At 38.8% G+C, this 17496-nt stretch overlaps 1 protein-coding gene across 2 annotated transcripts in view; it reads left to right on the top strand.

Moving 5' to 3' along the window:
- The window catches only part of LOC133619712 (zinc finger protein 704-like), a 128350-nt gene that overhangs the window by 93809 nt on the left and 17045 nt on the right, over positions 1-17496 (top strand). For both annotated transcript variants that reach the window (XM_061980958.2, XM_061980951.2), the window contains exons 5-6: positions 12947-13047; positions 13676-13949. In XM_061980958.2, the coding sequence (XP_061836942.1) occupies positions 12947-13047; positions 13676-13949 (375 nt within the window). The remainder of the gene's footprint in view (positions 1-12946; positions 13048-13675; positions 13950-17496) is intronic.

Below are 17496 nucleotides of genomic sequence, written 5' to 3'. Positions count from 1 at the left end.
CTGCACGTAAGCAGCTAAGCTTGTGACCTTCGATCCCTTAGGCTGTACTGCATCAACAAGCGACATCAGTGTGTAAAGGATATCACCACATGGGCTCAGGAACACTTCAGAAACCCACTGTCAGTAACTACAGTTGGTCGCTACATCTGTAAGTGCAAGTTAAAACTCTCCTATGCAAGGCGAAAACCGTTTATCAACAATACCCAGAAACGCCGTCAGCTTCGCTGGGCCTGAGCTCATCTAAGATGGACTGATACAAATTGGAAAAGTGGTCTGACAAGTCCACATTTCAAATTGTTTTTGGAAACTGTGGACGTCGTGTCCTGCGGACCAAAGAGGAAAAGAACCATCCGGATTGTTATAGGCGCAAAGTTGAAAAGCCAGCATTTGTGATGGTATGGGGGTGTATTAGTGCCCAAGACATGGGTAACTTACACATCTGTGAAGGCGCCATTAGTGCTGAAAGGTACATACAGGTTTTGGAGCAACATATGTTGCCATCCAAGCAACGTTACCATGGACGCCCCTGCTTATTTCAGCAAGACAATGCCAAGCCATGTGTTACATCAACATGGCTTCATAGTAAAAGAGTGCGGGTACTAGACTGGCCTGCGTGTAGTCCAGACCTGTCTCCCATTGAAAATGTGTGGCGCATTATGAAGCCTAAAATACCACAACGGAGACCCCCGGACTGTTGAACAACTTAAGCTGTACATCAAGCAAGAATGGGAAAGAATTCCACCTGAGAAGCTTAAAAAATGTGTCTCCTCAGTTCCCAAACGTTTACTGAGTGTTGTTAAAAGGAAAGGCCATGTAACACAGTGGTGAACATGCCCTTTCCCAACTACTTTGGCACGTGTTGCAGCCATGAAATTCTAAGTTATTATTATTTGCAAAAAAAAAATAAAGTTTATGAGTTTGAACATCAAATATCTTGTCTTTGTAGTGCATTCAATTGAATATGGGTTGAAAAGGATTTGCAAATCATTGTATTCCGTTTATATTTACTTCTAACACAATTTCCCAACTCATATGGAAACGGGGTTTGTAGATGCCCATTTCGGCTGTACAAATTTACTTTACAAAAGCGAAGTGTGGGATACTTCTCTTGTTGCCTTATTTGTATTTTGACTTTATTCAATGGATTTGTAGTATTATTTGGTGCAGCCGGGCCGTAGCAATATTTTTGCTTAATTAGGTTTAATTATACATGTTAGGATGTGCCCTCAATTATTGCGTTTGGCCTAATTGTCTTTTATTTCCTAAAGTTGTTTTCATTATTGAAGGCTGACATGCACAGCTGAAATGCGTCCGTGGTTGATGGTGCCAATTTGTGTGTGCTAATACAAACAGGTGCGCTCACAGCCCTATGTGCTGTGTGGTGTGACTGCATAAACAAAGTTCTGTCTCTCGTGCGTTTTTGATGATTATTATATGGTGCTGTTTAAATGGTGGTTTCTCCACGCAAATCCGCTCAGCTGTTTTCAACCTGCCAACAATACATAAACAATATAAAAAGTCAAACCACTTAATAATGACGACAACAGTTTTAAATTTTAAGAATGCAATACAGTTCATTGCAATGTTTGCATGCAAAATAGTAATCAATGTTCATTTTGCCATCATAACATGTTTGAGATGAAAACACATACATATAAAATTAGTTAAAAATGTACATTCCCTGTGAAAGTTAAAATAAAACTATATTCTTAATATCAGAAATAAAACAATAAGAACAGTTTTCATTATATCAAACCTAAAAAGTGGATTGGATAGTGCCTTTAAGGCCATGTCCACACGAACACGGAGAGTTTCAAAAACACATATTTGGGGTTAAAACAATCTCCATCCACACATGTGTAGTTTCAAAACTGTCTATGTCTACACACAAACATACACCTGCTGTCATGCACATTTTGTCCAATCAGAAGCCTGAAAAAAGCAGTAATAGCTGACTTGGTGCAGCATTACACCTCCTATTGTGTTTATTTTGATACACTTTAGATATACAATGACACGTACATTATCTTTAAAACCAGCCTGCACGTACACAGAGCCCTGGGAACATTATTAAAGAGCGAATGCACACCTTTGCTGCTGAAACCCAACACTCATACAATTATAACGTGTTCAGCAACATGGTGATGTATTACATGTGCAGTGAAGTGTACATTATTTCTAAAATCAGCACGCACTAACAATGAAACCATTGTGCATGTTTAAGTGTCTATATAAAGCACACGGACGTGCGTGTGCCGCTGCACAACTCTCAGGGAATTATAAAGCATTTTATCATGGATATAGTGATATGGTACATGTGTAATGAAGTGAATATTGTCTTTAACATCAGTACACACTACAAGGAAGACGCTACATCATGTTTTTTTTTTTAAAAGTTGCTTGGTCACTTTTTACGCGCGGGATAGTATATATCTGCATCATGAATCAATTTAAGTGGACCCCGACTTAAACAAGTTGAAAGACTTATTGGGGTGTTACCATTTAGTGGTCAATTGTACGGAATATGTACTTCACTGTGCAATCTACTAATAAAAGTTTCAATCAATCAATCAAAAGCATGGTCGCGCCCGTCTCATGGAAGCAAGACGCGTAAGTTAACTTCATTTGTCGTTAAATAAGGACTAAAAACATAAAATAATGTTGCATCTTTCTTATGACACTCAGAGCGAAAAGTCTTGCTTGTCAAAGTTGTCCCATCAGGTGGAGGTTCAACAGCGATCATATCCAATTCAGCAGACTGTCATTTGCGCCGGCGGGAGTGTCGCAAAGCCCTTTTTGACGTGTCTTTTTTATTAATGTTGAGTGAAAATAGCTGCATGTTTACGTTCAAACATACATTAAGTGTTCTTCTAGTGCAGGGGTAGGGAACCTATGGCTCACGAGCCAGATGTGGCTCTTTTGACGACTGTATCTGGCTCTCAGATAAATCTTAGCTGACATTGCTTAACACGATAAGTAATGAATAATTCCGCTGGAAATCACAGTGTTAAAATAGTGTTCAAAGTATAAAACATTGTCATGCATTTGAATCTATCCATCCGTTTTCTACTGCACCTGTTCAAGGTTGCGGGTGGCTCAGCCAATCCCAGCTGTCCCTCGGGGTACAGGAGGGTCGCATTAATGGTAAGAAGTATTCAATTTATTATTGGTTAGCTTCAGAATAACAATGTTATTAAAAAGAATAAGAGACTTATACTCTAAAAAATGTTTGTCTTACTTAAAAATGCACGCATTGTATTAAGTGTTAAAAAAATATTATATGGCTCTTACATTTTACAATATTTGGATTTCATGGCTCTCTCAGCCAAAAAGGTTCCGGACCCCTGTTCTAGTGTGTTTAAAGCCAGCAAGGCAGTGTTGTTGAGCTTGTAAATGACAGCGTACAACCGTGACGTCATCACAAGTCTCCGTTTGTGCCGTGTACACGCATATGCTAAGCGGAGAGTTTTGGATCTCTACACTTTGGGCTGCGTTTCTAATAGTCTGCGTTTTTAAAGACAAAAGTATGCGTCTGTGTGTGGACAAGTGGCCAAAACGTGAGCTTTGACTACTAAACGAGGCGAAACGCCGTAAAAAATAAATAAATAAAATAAAAAAATATTAACGACGCCTCGAGTCAGCGAAAATTCCTCAAATATATTTTGTTATCGAATTACTCGAGGAATCGTTTCAGCTCTACTGGAAATAAGTAAAAATTGGAAAGAGATGTGCTGTTTATTATTTACAATTCTTATGTAAGACAAGAACACATGTTTTTCTTTTTTTATGCATTCAAAAATGTGAATAAATGGCTAGCAATTGAGTCAACACATCGAGGGTCCTCTATTGCGCTCATTATACTCTCTCTAAAAACATTTAGAAACCACCAACAATACTCTATTTAGATGTTGTGACCTTTTTATTTATTTATTTTTTTATTAATTAATTAATTAATTAATTTATTTTTTAATATATTTTATTAATATTATTTTTAAATTTTCCCCTCCCTCAGGGGGGGGCTCGGCGGGGCGGTTGCTGGTTGTTCCATCTCCATCGTTGGGGTCCCTGCGGGTGGGGTGGGTGGTTCCCGTGGCCCTGTGCCTGGGTGGTCCTGCGGCGGCCGGTTTGGGTGGGGTGGCCGGGGGCTGGCCTCGCCGCGCTCTCCGGGGGTGGGGGGTGGGCTCGTGGGGGCCCGGTTGCCGGTGGGGCGGGGGCGGTCTTCCCGTCCGGTTGCGGGGAGTCTCTGGGTCCCTCGGGCGGGGCGTCTCGCCTTTCTGCCCGTGTGGGGTGTGGTCTCTCGCTGGCTTGGGGTCTGGCTGTCCCCTGCTTTTCTCGTGCCCTGTCCTCTGCCGGGTGCGTCTGTCTGCGGCCTGCTGCTGGCCCTTGTGGGCGGTACGGTGGGTCGGGCTCTGGGGTTCCTGTCGCTGGCCGGCTTGGCTGCGTGGGGGCGGTGGTCCCTGGTTCCCTGGGCACCACGCCTCCTGTTTGTGGGTTGGGCTCTCGGGGGTGATGGGGCCGTGCTCTGGCTCCCACGCACTCTGGGAGTCGAATGTATTGTACATGCAAATTCACATATGCTCACATACGTACATAGGTACCTACGCTCCCACATACATACACAAATACAGTACATATTTACCTACCTAATGTTCGTACATCCACACGCACATTCAAAATACAAACATACACATACACATACTGTACATATACATTCACTGTACAAACACATATACATATTCTGTACATATACATTCATTGTACAAACACATATACACATTCTGTACATATACAAGTACATATGCATACTTACACTCATGCACATAATCACGTTTCATCAAACATATATTAACGTTGTTGCCCTAGGGTAAACTGGGTGTAACACATGGCACACTGACAAAGCTTAACCTATTGTGACTATAACAATCTACAAGGTTAATGTAGGTTGCTTCTCTTTCTCCCCCTCCATTTTTCTGCATTCTTTCGTATCTCAAGTTATCATTACGTATATGTATTGTTGCATTTAAACAACTGTATTGTTGATAATAAAGGTAAATTATTGGTATTGTTCATTATCAATAGCGCTATTTCTATTGGTATTTGTATTGATCCATTTGTAGTGTAATAATGCTCTTTGTCATTTCTGTATTATTTTTTATTTTTCGCTAACTGCTTATTTGCTATTACTTTTACCATCATATTTGTACATGTCATATTTGCTGATGTTGCTCTATTGTTGTTGTTGTTGTTGTTTGCTGTTGTTGTTTTTGTCTCTCTGTCTAATCCCCCTCTTGTCCCCACAATTTCCCCCCCTGTCTTCTTTTTTTTTCTCTTTCTATCCCCTCCTGCTCCGGCCCGGCTGCACTAAATGATAATATAAATACATTTAATAAAGTCAAATACAAATAAGGCAACAAGAGAAGTATCCTACACTTCTCTTTTGTAAAATAAATCTGAACAGCCGACATGGGCATCTACATCAACTATATGATTTGCCTGAGAAGCTGGACAGGACACAAAAAAAAAAAAAAAAAAAAAAAAAAAAAGATGTTGTGACCTGCAAATTAACCAAATATGAGTGATATTGTTATTTTAAGCGTCAAAGCAGGCACACTATTTTAGCGGCACATTGATAGCAGTGAGCTAATGCTAGCTTACACTGCTATTGTTGACACTAAGCCAGCGGCTGCTACTGCTTCTTCTCAAACTTGCTAAAAGTAAATTCTAGACTGTAATTCCTGCATCTCTCACCTGGTGTTAGACAAATGTGGCCATGGACCGAGAGACTGGTCCACTTTGACATCTCCGAGTTGGCAAAAAAGATACAAAAAGACGCTCGTAGCGGCAACTTTTTTTTAACCCTTCATGAGGATTGCGTTTGAATTTTCCATCTACACAGAATTATCCCAGCAAGAGTGGGAATGTTACAGTAAGTGCTTGTTTTATTATGGTTTATTATAGTTTGTTTGTATGTTTAGCAGCTAGCAATGCTGCTGGTGTTATAGTGTCACAATAAAGCTGCATCTGAATTGATTAACATAAACCCCGACTTAAACAAGTTGAAAAACCTATTGGGGTGTTACCATTTAGTGGTCAATTGTACGGAATATATACTGTACTGTGCAATCTACTAATAAAGTTTCAATCAAGCTCTCGGCTTCTATGAAGTATGACTCATCCTCTTTGTTCTGGCTCAAAAATATAAGGTTTTGAATCTAGGCCTAGGCAAAATGACACATTTTGCTTGACGATATATTTAACTACGAATTATTGCAGATAAGCAATATTATTGTTATTTTTATGAGACCAGATTAACTATTGCTGTCATGATAATCCATAACAATAATGCATATATATACTTAGAAATGCAATAAACTTGTATTTATTGTGAATTTTAACATTGTAATTGGAACAAAAATGTTTAAATTTCCAAGTTAGATAAAGCAAACAAATAACAATAAAATATAATTTGTCTGTTAGAATCAATCAATCAATCAATCAATCTTTATTTATATAGCCCTAAATCACAAGTGTCTCAAAGGGCTGCACAAGCCACAACGACATCCTCGGTACAAAGCCCACATACGGGCAAGGAAAAACTCACCCCAGTGGGACGTCGATGTGAATGACTATGAGAAACCTTGGAGAGGACCGCATATGTGGGTAACCCCCCCCCTGCACTTGAATAAAAATTACAACCAAAAGCAATACAATATCCTGGCAGGGCTCAGATATACACAACCTTGACACTAAATCAAATAGCTACATAAAGTATTGACAAACAAAGTTGCACTTCAATGTAGACCTCTGAGTAGCCAATGTAGTCAGAGGTCGAGTTGTACATTACTTAACTGACAATCAAGTTAGGAAAGTAACAAAATAAACATGAAAGTTCAAACAGATGTATTAACAGGTCATATGCAAAACAAAATTAGGTTTGGCAGATGTGAGGAACACCGACATGACATGACAACATGACAGCACTATTAAAAAATGCTACTTTTATAGCAGTATTAAATGGCAGCATGCCTTTAGTGTTGTATTTAACCACACTTTCTATGAGCACAAACCATTTTGCACTGTTGTGTTTACACTGACCTGGTTTGTTCACCAAACGCGAAGTGAGTACTGACCGTCGGTTGTGTTTCAAGTGGGTGTGCAAGTTTGTTGTACTCGCGCACATTCGGCAAACTGGTTTGTCGGTGTTGATAGTCTCATCTTGTTCCAAAGGTTTAAACTGAAATATTCTCTCATTGTTGCGGTGGCATTTGGTTTCGTGACCATTTTGTCCATGTTAGCTGCTACATGCTAACTAGTTGCACTGTGTGATGCTAGTGGGCCAGGGGCCCTGCGTCGCTGCACAAAGAGTCAAAGACACTTAATGAGGTCATAATTCACCCCCTTCTTTTCATTCAGCTATGGTAAAAAACGCGCATAGCTAAGTCGCTAAAAGCGACTTATCAAATATCAGCCAAGGCCTATCCGGATCATAATTTTTCCCAAAGTAATCAATGTTGGCTCTCACAAAGTCTGTTTGATTAGCATTGTTGTTAATGGGGAAGGGATCTGTGTTTTTTAACGCTACGTCACGTATTACGTGACTGACATCCTCATTAGCTCTCAAAATGGCTCGGGAATCTCTGTGAGATTGATACTAATTTGATCATATCTGTTTACTCGTAAACTTTGGAAGTATTTTTGATGTCATACATCAGATATATGATAATGATAATAGCTTCAATATAGAGGCAACTTGTTTTTCCACTCTACTGGTACTTTAAAAAGGTTATAGTTGGCGTAATAATAATAATACTAGTAAATAAAAAGAATAAATAAAAAAACCTCTAGGGGTTTAGCGAATCAAAACTCTAATGATATGTTTTACAGACAATAAATTGTACACTGTATCCCATGCTTGTGCAATAGCACACATCACATAGTACAACATGTGAATGTTTTGAGGTGATCAAAATGTGATCTCTGAAAGGGGCACATGTCTCAATTTCTTCCACAGCAGGACGCCCACCCACACATAAAACATACAGCTCATTAAAAGCAAGATTTTTGTTTTTCATTCTAAGTGGGCCAAATCACTGACACTTACATTAGAAAATATATTGTAAATGATTGCTGTTTTCTGATTATTATAATAAAACATTTAACTTGTCATGTCAGCTTGGTCTGACGTTGCTCACATGTGGTCCAAGGAATGCTCAGGGAGTTTGTGCGTTTGCTCAGATACATGAAACATTTAAGGAAACATCACATGTGACCGACATGAGGATATGTTTTGCTCCTTCACATCTTCTTTTGCTACTTAATGTAGAAACGATAAAAGGTTTTTAGCAGTTAGGCTTGCAGTTTGACTACCAACAAAAAAAAGACACTGATGTGGAAAGCAAGCCCAAATAACAGAAAGTTCTAAGTGATGCATATAAAGTCCAGATGTAGAGGCATAGAAGGATTAAGGCACCAAGTGACAGCATGTGGTCAATATGAAACTCAATATTTCCTCTGGCATTACAGTGTTAAATACTCCACAATCTGTTGATTGGACTATTCAGCCTCAGTGGAGCAGAGACACAGTAAAGAGCATTGAGATGCACAAAATGTTGGATAAATATTTAAAAAGAAATGGGCAATTTTTATGAGCAGCTGCAACTGAAATAGTTTGATTCCTTTGCTGGCAGTGAGTTAAGAAGATTGTTAAACGTGGATATCGCCAGACTTACTGTAGCAGTGTTAATGCAAGAAAAACGCTTTCGGAATTAGGTGATTTGTGTTTGTTGGACTTAAGAGCTTTGCTGCTTAGTTTTTATGAGTATCATTTAAACATGGCATTAGACGCACTCCAGCACCAATGAAGAACAGATTAGAGCCGTGCAGGAGAATGGAGCGTTAACACTTGACACACAAATTGATCTTACCCCTTCCCGTTTCCCTCCTTGCACAGCCTTGTTCTCATGAAGCTGTTGAAAGGTGCTAATATAACACACCCACTGTCTTTCATTAGCTGAAGTGCAGGTCCTTGCCTGCTCATGGGAGAACTACCAGCTCCTTATATGCCACAGAGGAAATAATGGAGGAAAAAACATATGTTCACCTTTTCCCATGTCCTTAGACCAGCCTCTGAGCCTTGCTGGGATATATACGTACACGTTTTATGCAAATTCATACTGAAATTACATGGAACAAGCATTAAATATTGTGTTTGTTGTAGTTTTTATGCAGGAAAAAATCACTCTGACAGTGACTCACCCTTTAAATACACTTATCAATTGACCCTAATTTTACTAAAGATTTTGCGATTCATATTTTTCCGAATAATTTGGGGATACTTTCTTTTACAGCACGACTGTTTCCTCCGTGCAGTAAGTTATGGCTGGATAAGTTTGGCCTTATCAAACACTTGATTGAACATCCTTGACCTGTGACCTCTTAAACACATGTTTCGCTGAAGTAGTGCCCATATTTACAGGTGGTCCTCTGTTTACAATGATCCAAGTTGCGACTTTGATTACAAAAGTGTTCCCATAAATTAATCAAAAACTTAATTTTGGTCCGGCAACAAGAGATTTTCTCGAGAACTAATAACTAGAACACAGGTGTCAAACTCAAGGACCATGGCCCACCACATCATTTTATATGGCCTGCGGAGGCCTGGAAATAGCATGTCAGTAAAGTACTTTAATTTTTGTTACTAAATGTATTTGTTCGTTCTTTTTTGACAGAAAAGAAAAATACATGCAAATGCGTATATTTTAAACTTTAATATTAACTAATAATGCAACGCATATATAATTTAAACATTTTTTTTTTGTAAATAATTAAATATCTGCTTGACATACAATTTTAAAGCAAATTATCAATCAACTTGTACACTGTTAAAGTGACAATGGACTTTACAGTACAATTCTGGTGACTGAGCTACCAGTTTTTACTGTAAAATTTACGGTAGCTTTTACAGCACATTACTGTAAATGGAAAATCCGTCCCACTAGTTTTTTACAGTAAAATTCTGGCAACTGAGCTTCCAGTGAAAAAAGCTGTGTTACTGTATTTCCATTTACAGTAGTACACCGTAAAAACAACAGCCATAGATTATATGGTAAAAAAAAATTGGCAGCTCGGTTGCCAGAATTTTACTGTTAAAACAGTGGCATTAACAGTAATATGCTGTAATAAACACCACACATTTTAAGGTAACATCCTGGCAACTAAGCTGCCATTTTGTTATCGTAACATCTACATATATTTTTTTACAGTGTCCGTATAACAAAACTAATAACCAAATGTGGAGACAAATATGTAATAATTTAATGAGGCGTGGACATGTTGATGAATCACTGTGACATGCGACCCTCCTAGGGCAGCCATAACTGCAATGTGACCCTCGATGTAAACGAGTTTGACACCCCTGTACTAGAACCAGCCTTTGTGGATGTGTGTGCTTGAAGAAGCTAGCTGCTGTTGCGACAACTACATTGAGGAAATTACAGAAGCGTTATGTATCCCAAGAGTGGTAGTGGACCAAATAAAAAAAAGTCATCACCATAGAAGTGAAAATGAACAACATCGCAAGCTTTATTAAGGATAGAATATTCATTCTCATGGATGCTGGAGGGGTCATTGATTCTGTTATGTTACAAGAAGATCTGGCAGGAGAAGAAGAGGTTATTTTTCTTAACTAGTCTGGAACAATCTTTTAAGAAGGTGGACATGCCTGCAAAAGCTTTTATTGTGAAGGCCGGGAGTCTGCAATTAATTTTGGAGCACTTGACAAATGTGATGTGTGACATGACAGTGAGATGAAGAAAGATGTAAATAATGGTCTCAGAAAATAAGTTTAAAGGTGCCATATGTAGTAATATGGCCAGAAATGGTACTGCAAATTTCTGTAATCCCGTCCCACTCTCCATGACTGATGTTGCCAGATACGCAGTCGAATCCGAATCCTACTCCAAGGAACTTCAAATGGCAATCGACGAGTCCTGCGCTGTAGGTTTCTCTTGTGTATGCTTCTTGCAAGATGGTTTACTAAGTAATTATGCCACATTTTACTAATATCAATTAACCAAATGTATTTGTAAAGTTACGCAGCAATATTTTCGTCAGGAATCGGGACATATTGTTGGCATTACCCTGCTAATATGTACAGTTTGACCGCACGGACCATCATCGAAATTATTATATTTTATAATATATTATATATCGCATAGGCCTACTTTGATGGCAAGCCAAGGCCAACAGTAAAATTACCGCCACGTTTCAATCAGCATAACTCCATGTTGCATCCAACCTGACACACTGCATTCTCTTCCATGTACGCACATCACCATCTTTCAGTGCAGAGTGCAATTCTGTGAGGCAACCCACGTTACGCAAAAACCACGTTACGCATAAATCATATAGCCTACTATCATGTCAATACACAAAGTAGAAAATCATTACATGTAATGCATTATATTGTGCCAAGCAAATACCACCCCATATGTGCCTGATGTACATACAGTACCGAAAACCGCAATTAACCATGCTAATGTTGGAACCCATTTCCTCAGTGTATCAGCATATTGAGAACGAAATAGGCACTGACACTACCCATACTCATATGTGTCATTGACCGGGCTAGCATGCTAAGCTACACTAGTGTGATGGTGCTTCGCTCCTAAGCATTCGTTGCATGAACAGCTAGCTTTGTTAGACTAGATCATGGACTGCATTGGACAATACAGTTTACATAACAAATGTCCATTTCCATTTATTACAAGTAATAAGAAATCTTAAATGCCTGACTTACCTATCAAGGAGGAAATTAGCAAGTTTGGCGTCAGATGAAAACATCTTCTCCGCCTTCAATCGTCTCCATCTTTTAAAGGCATCCCCGGTACAAATCCTCGTTTTGTTCCTGGCTTTGTCACGAATAAGTTGAGAATTGTAACGACGCCTTTTAGATTTACTAAGGTCTGACATGTTTAGTAACTTTACCAGTGGCAGTAGCTCGACGAAGATGGCGGTGAGTAACTGGCAACCTGGATGTGACACACTCACAAACTTTTTAATTGGTCAAACGGTGGAGGGCGGTTCATCGAAATAAAAACAATAACAATATTTCGGGGCTGTAAATCAAATTTTGAAATGAGCATGTCCCGGCTGAACTACCGTTATCAGTTATAAAAGTATTCGAAAAGAACATGATTTATGAATGCCTTTCGACATATCAGGGCCATTTAATGATGACATGACATGAAATTATTACATATGGCACCTTTAAATAGGGAATTGTTCTGTTTTTGTTATTGTTTCATTTAATTCTCATGTTTAATCTTCTTTTTTTTTTACTGTATTTTATATGTACATTATGTGTTATGTCTACAGTGTGAGTAACTTAGAAGTTATTTAAGCTATAATTGTTGAATAAGATCAGACATACACGAAAGTCGACTTATCACTGTGTCAGAACTCGTTCTTAACTAGAGGCCCGCCGCAGCACCCCTGTATGTAATGTCGATATAGCCCTTAAACAGCTGCACTTTTAATATCTATCAAACCACCATCAGAAGGTTAGTCGAGTTCATTTATTCTTGTCATTTTAGAATATATAAAAGAGCCCAACAGGCAAGTGCTCCATTTGTCTGATCTTTCTATCTGTGAGGTCTCTGTTTTAGCAACTTTCTGCTCTAATATGTGTTTAATGGGGATAGCTGTCTACCCCTTGTTGGGCAGCGTTCAATACCCCACAAAGGCCTTTCTGTTGAGGCTGTCAGTTTGAGGCACTTGGAAGAATCTGGCAGCACCAAAGAATACGTGCGTTATTCTGTCTTGGAAATCTCATCAGCATCCAGCTAATGAGTGAACGCAGAGATTGATGATGGAGTCAACAAACAAAGTTAAAGGGAATGGTGTCATATTTGTGTTGCGCTTACATATGTTGTGGCCCATTTTTCAGAACTCAATGAAGGTGATGTTCAAGTGTTTGTGGAAGAACTGTGAAAAGGTCCTCAGCACATCCTCAGGAATCCAGCGGCACGTCCGCACCGTCCACTTGGGGTGAGTTGACCCTGTAAAGGTTTAGACGTGCGTTTTGTTATGTAATTTGTTACACATTGCATTCATTGCTTCACCAGAGATCTCTTTTCCTTTTTTACCTGTTTTGTGTAATCATCATTTCATAGCTTCAGACCTGTTGTGTTAAAAGTTAAGATTTAGATTCTGAGGTGAGACAGAAAGCATGTTTGTGGTCATCAGCTACAAAATGTTCAATATCCAGTTTGCTTCATCACTTAAGCTGCACACTACCTTCTCCTGCCACCTGCTGGTTCCAAGAGGAGTTACATATTCACTTAACTAGCTTTTTAATGGCATCTAGTCCATTCCATCACCTGTTAATAAAAAAAGTAATCAGTATGTGATCATTTTCATCTATATTCTATGACAATTGTATTTTGTGCATCACACTGGGTGGTGTTTCCAATATTATCAGCCACACCTCCCAGCATGATGCATTGCTGTAAACCAAGTCCGCAATATTGTTAAACTAATATTAAACTCGTTGACAGTCTTGCTTTCAAATATATTTAATTGATTAGTCTCGGTCTCCACCACACTGACAGATTGTAAATGAAGAGCTTTTGGACACAAATTAATTTCTGATTAGTTTCCTTTGGCTACCTTCCAGGCGTAACAGTGACTCTGACTACAGCGATGGAGAAGAGGATTTTTACTACTCAGAGATTGAGGTCAACATGGACAGTCTGACAGAGGGCTTGTCCAGTCTCACACCCACATCGCCCACCACCGCTGGTCCTCCACCTGTCTTCCCACTTCCGCTCGCCGACGTCTCTCACTCAGAGCACCTCAACATGAATGAACAGCAGAGCCACGCACCGACACTGCTCAGCCAATCAGCGCCTTCCACGCTCTGCCACATCCGCACTGACCATGCTTACCAGGTAGGTCCATGCCACACATATGGACAGAGGACACACACAACACACAATTGATGAACAAAACAAAAACAGTGTTACTGGAGGTATGTATCTCTGCAATTTGAGATGATTCAATATGATTCTACTGTAGATACATGGAGAACAATACAATTTAGAAACGTATTTGGTAGGAATGGATTTGATGCAATATGATCCAATATGGTTTGATTGATTGAAACTTTTATTAGTAGATTGCAAAGGAAGAGAATACATTATATGAAACAGTACAGTTTACACAGTAGTACAGTACATATTCCGTACAATTGACCACTAAATGGTAACAGCCGAATACGCTTTTCAACTTGTTTAGAGGTTTGTTCAGAGGTACAGTTCCTTGTTCAAAATAGACTTTCATTTTACATTATAAATGATCCCAAGTCAGTTCTATAACTTCGACACAGTTTATCGTCAAATAAATAAAAGACCATCTAACAAGTTTTTATGTATAAAGTGTTAATTTGTGTCCTTATTACAAAGCTTTTTTAAAAATTATTATTTAAAAAAAATATGTATATATTATTTGGAATTCAAATGTGAGATTGGAAAATACAGTGTTGTAAAATTAAATTGATAACAATTCAATGCATACAAATTGAATGCAGGAATATTTGTTACTTCAAAACGCAAGACCTACTTTCAGTAAATAAAACTGAAGCAATCGATGATGTCTCAGAACCAGCCAATGAGGTGTCAAGTTTGCAGTCACGTGACAGGGGTCTTACGGTGCAGCTGCAAACAGGCAGTTTATGCAGCTCTACACACAACAGCAGACCATGCAATATAATGTGCTTAGGTCCCTTTTTAAGTAACACTTTAAACATGTGGAGGTTGCTGTGCATTAGTGGAAAAAAAAATCCTAAGATACCGTAAAACAAAATGACATAGACTGATCACACAATAATACAAAATCTAGGGATGTTCCGATCAGGGTTTTATGCTGCCGATTCTCTGATCTTTAGTCCAGCGATCAATATAAATAAATCATCAATCAGAGGTAATTGGCTTGGAAAGGCATTAATCAGCATGGGCTGATCACATACTTTTTCACAAAAAATAGGCCAATACCGATCGATGGCTGATCGATCGGCACATCCCTGACAAAAGCTCACACTTTGTTGACTGATTGACTGCTAAAAATGTAATTACAGACCACCTCAAACAATGGAATGGAATTTTACAGTGTTTTACTGAATAAGACACCCAGAATGTAGATGAAAATAAAGAACAAGGTATTTACAATATTAACTATGAAAAATAAAACCCTCACTATTAAGAACATATGAACGTCACTCCTCTTTACTTCTATGATGAATTTATGGCGAGGCACTCAACATTAAATGTGCATTACCGCCACCTACTGCATTGGATTGTGAACCAGAGTTCCCTTCCTTCTCCCTCTCTCACATACCGGTACATACTTACATATATACCTTCCCATACTAAAATCTATTCCATAAACCTGTCTCTTCTAGAAACTTCACTGAAATGATCTGGTTGCTGCTTAGGACCCCTTTGAGAGTAACCTCCTTCTGTCCGTGTCTTCTAACATCCTCTCTTAGTTTTCTCCTTTCTCTAGTGTATTTCCCACAATGAGTGATTGCATGTTCCACTGACTCTACCTCATTGAAGCTGTCACATAATCCTGTTGGGTGTTTACTTATGAGCTGCAATGTCTTATTCAGTCTGGTGTGTCCTAATCGAATATGATTCCTTCCTCTTTTGTGTTCCCCCTTAAAGTTATTCCCGCTTCTTTCCTACTGTGTTCTGTATTGCATATAATTGTCTTCTTGTTGTACTTACCTCTAAGGTAGTTTGTACGACCGTAGTTGGCGACATAAACGACATTTTGCAGCATTCGGTCTTCACAGATGCTAAGTGTCTTACATGCAATGGCTGTCCATCTACAAAAGGCATTGTTTAACTAATCTGTGGTAAATTCAGCCAGCATAGTTTGTCCTCTGTTTCCTCTCCATAAAGCATTCATGCTAGCAACGCTATCTTCATGTTCATGTTTCACTATAAAATGCTATTTTAAACTTGATGTGCCGTGATAACAGGAAAGTTTGTCGCTGCAATACTAATTAATTACATCAGTTTTATCTAAAGTTCCGTCCGAGTTTGTTTTGAAGGAGGCACAGCACATCGCTCTAACCAGAGCTGCCAAGCCTCACGCTTTGAACGTGACAGTCACGCAATTTAACCCTTTCTCACGCTACACGCCACATGCTTATATTCTCCATTCACTACTCTATATATTTTTTTCATAATAATATACTTTGCAGAGTAACCAATCCCAGACCAAACCATCAGTTCTATGTTCCGACATTTAACCAACCACAGAAGACACCGTGCAATTTAAACCAGAAACAACGTAAGGCGGGTGTTGGTGTCTCTCTTTCACACAATTTAGTGCAGTGTTGGCAACTGAACGACTTTCTCGCTAAATCTACTGACTTTCTTTCTCCAAAGCAATTGGAATGTTTTGGAGACACAAAAGCACGTAAAGCTCTGCAGGTAATGTCCTCAACAAACAGCCGCTGCTGCCATGAGCACCTCTCCCATGTCTGCTCTTGGACAACTTGTACTGAAAACAAATGTTGTTGTACTTTTTAGTGCAATGACAATAAAGATCCATTCCATTGTCGTCAGAGCAGAGAGGAGATGCTCACCCACTCTGTGCAAAGCTGCCTCTGTTTCTGCCAGAATGTGATGTAAATGTAAATGTTTAATCACTGTCACGTTTCAAATAAAAACAAACCAATCGTTCATGTTAATGAGCCAGTCAATAGATTTGGTTCATTCGAGAATATTACAACCCTTCAAGTCTTTTGGTCATATTTGATACTCTAACACAGTGGGTCTCTAACTTTTTTCACTAAGTCAGAAAACACTTGGTTCGCCAAGTACCACCATAATGACTAAATACAGTATCGTAGTAGGCCTACATATTAATTAAAAACAAGGTAAATGTTTTATTTAACAATTATATATAATATTTTTGGCATCTGTAACATAATACACAGTTTGAATATAGGAAAATGATCAAGTGATTATTTGGCAAACCACTAAATAGAGCCAGAGAACCACTAGTGGTACACATACCACAGTTTGAGAGTCACTACTCTTAACATTTAACAATGTGGAACAAAGAAGAATACACATAAACTAAGAATAAACAGAAACAAATGCATTTACAGTTCTAATCATAATTTTTTTTTTTTTCAACTCCCGTTTTGTTTTGCACCACCTTATTCCTCTCTCCTACAATGTCCATTGTAATTAATTATGCAAATGAGCCTATGATGTCAAATATCAACTTCGACCAACTTTTATGGCACCCAACACCCACTGTCCTTATTGAGGAGTTGGATCAAGAGAGATCAGAAGAGTTTGAGGACAGTGAGGAAGGAGATGTAAAAGAGATACAAATTGAGAACACATATGCAGAGGATCAGACAGAAGAGCCAGCAGAGAAAACCGGGGAGATGATTTTAATTTCTAATTTTAGGTT

This window comes from Nerophis lumbriciformis, linkage group LG01 (genome assembly GCF_033978685.3).
Source record: "Nerophis lumbriciformis linkage group LG01, RoL_Nlum_v2.1, whole genome shotgun sequence".
NCBI classification, from domain to species: Eukaryota; Metazoa; Chordata; class Actinopteri; order Syngnathiformes; family Syngnathidae; genus Nerophis; species Nerophis lumbriciformis.
Note: the sequence above shows the minus strand (reverse complement) of the source record. Positions and strands in the feature narration are given on the sequence as shown.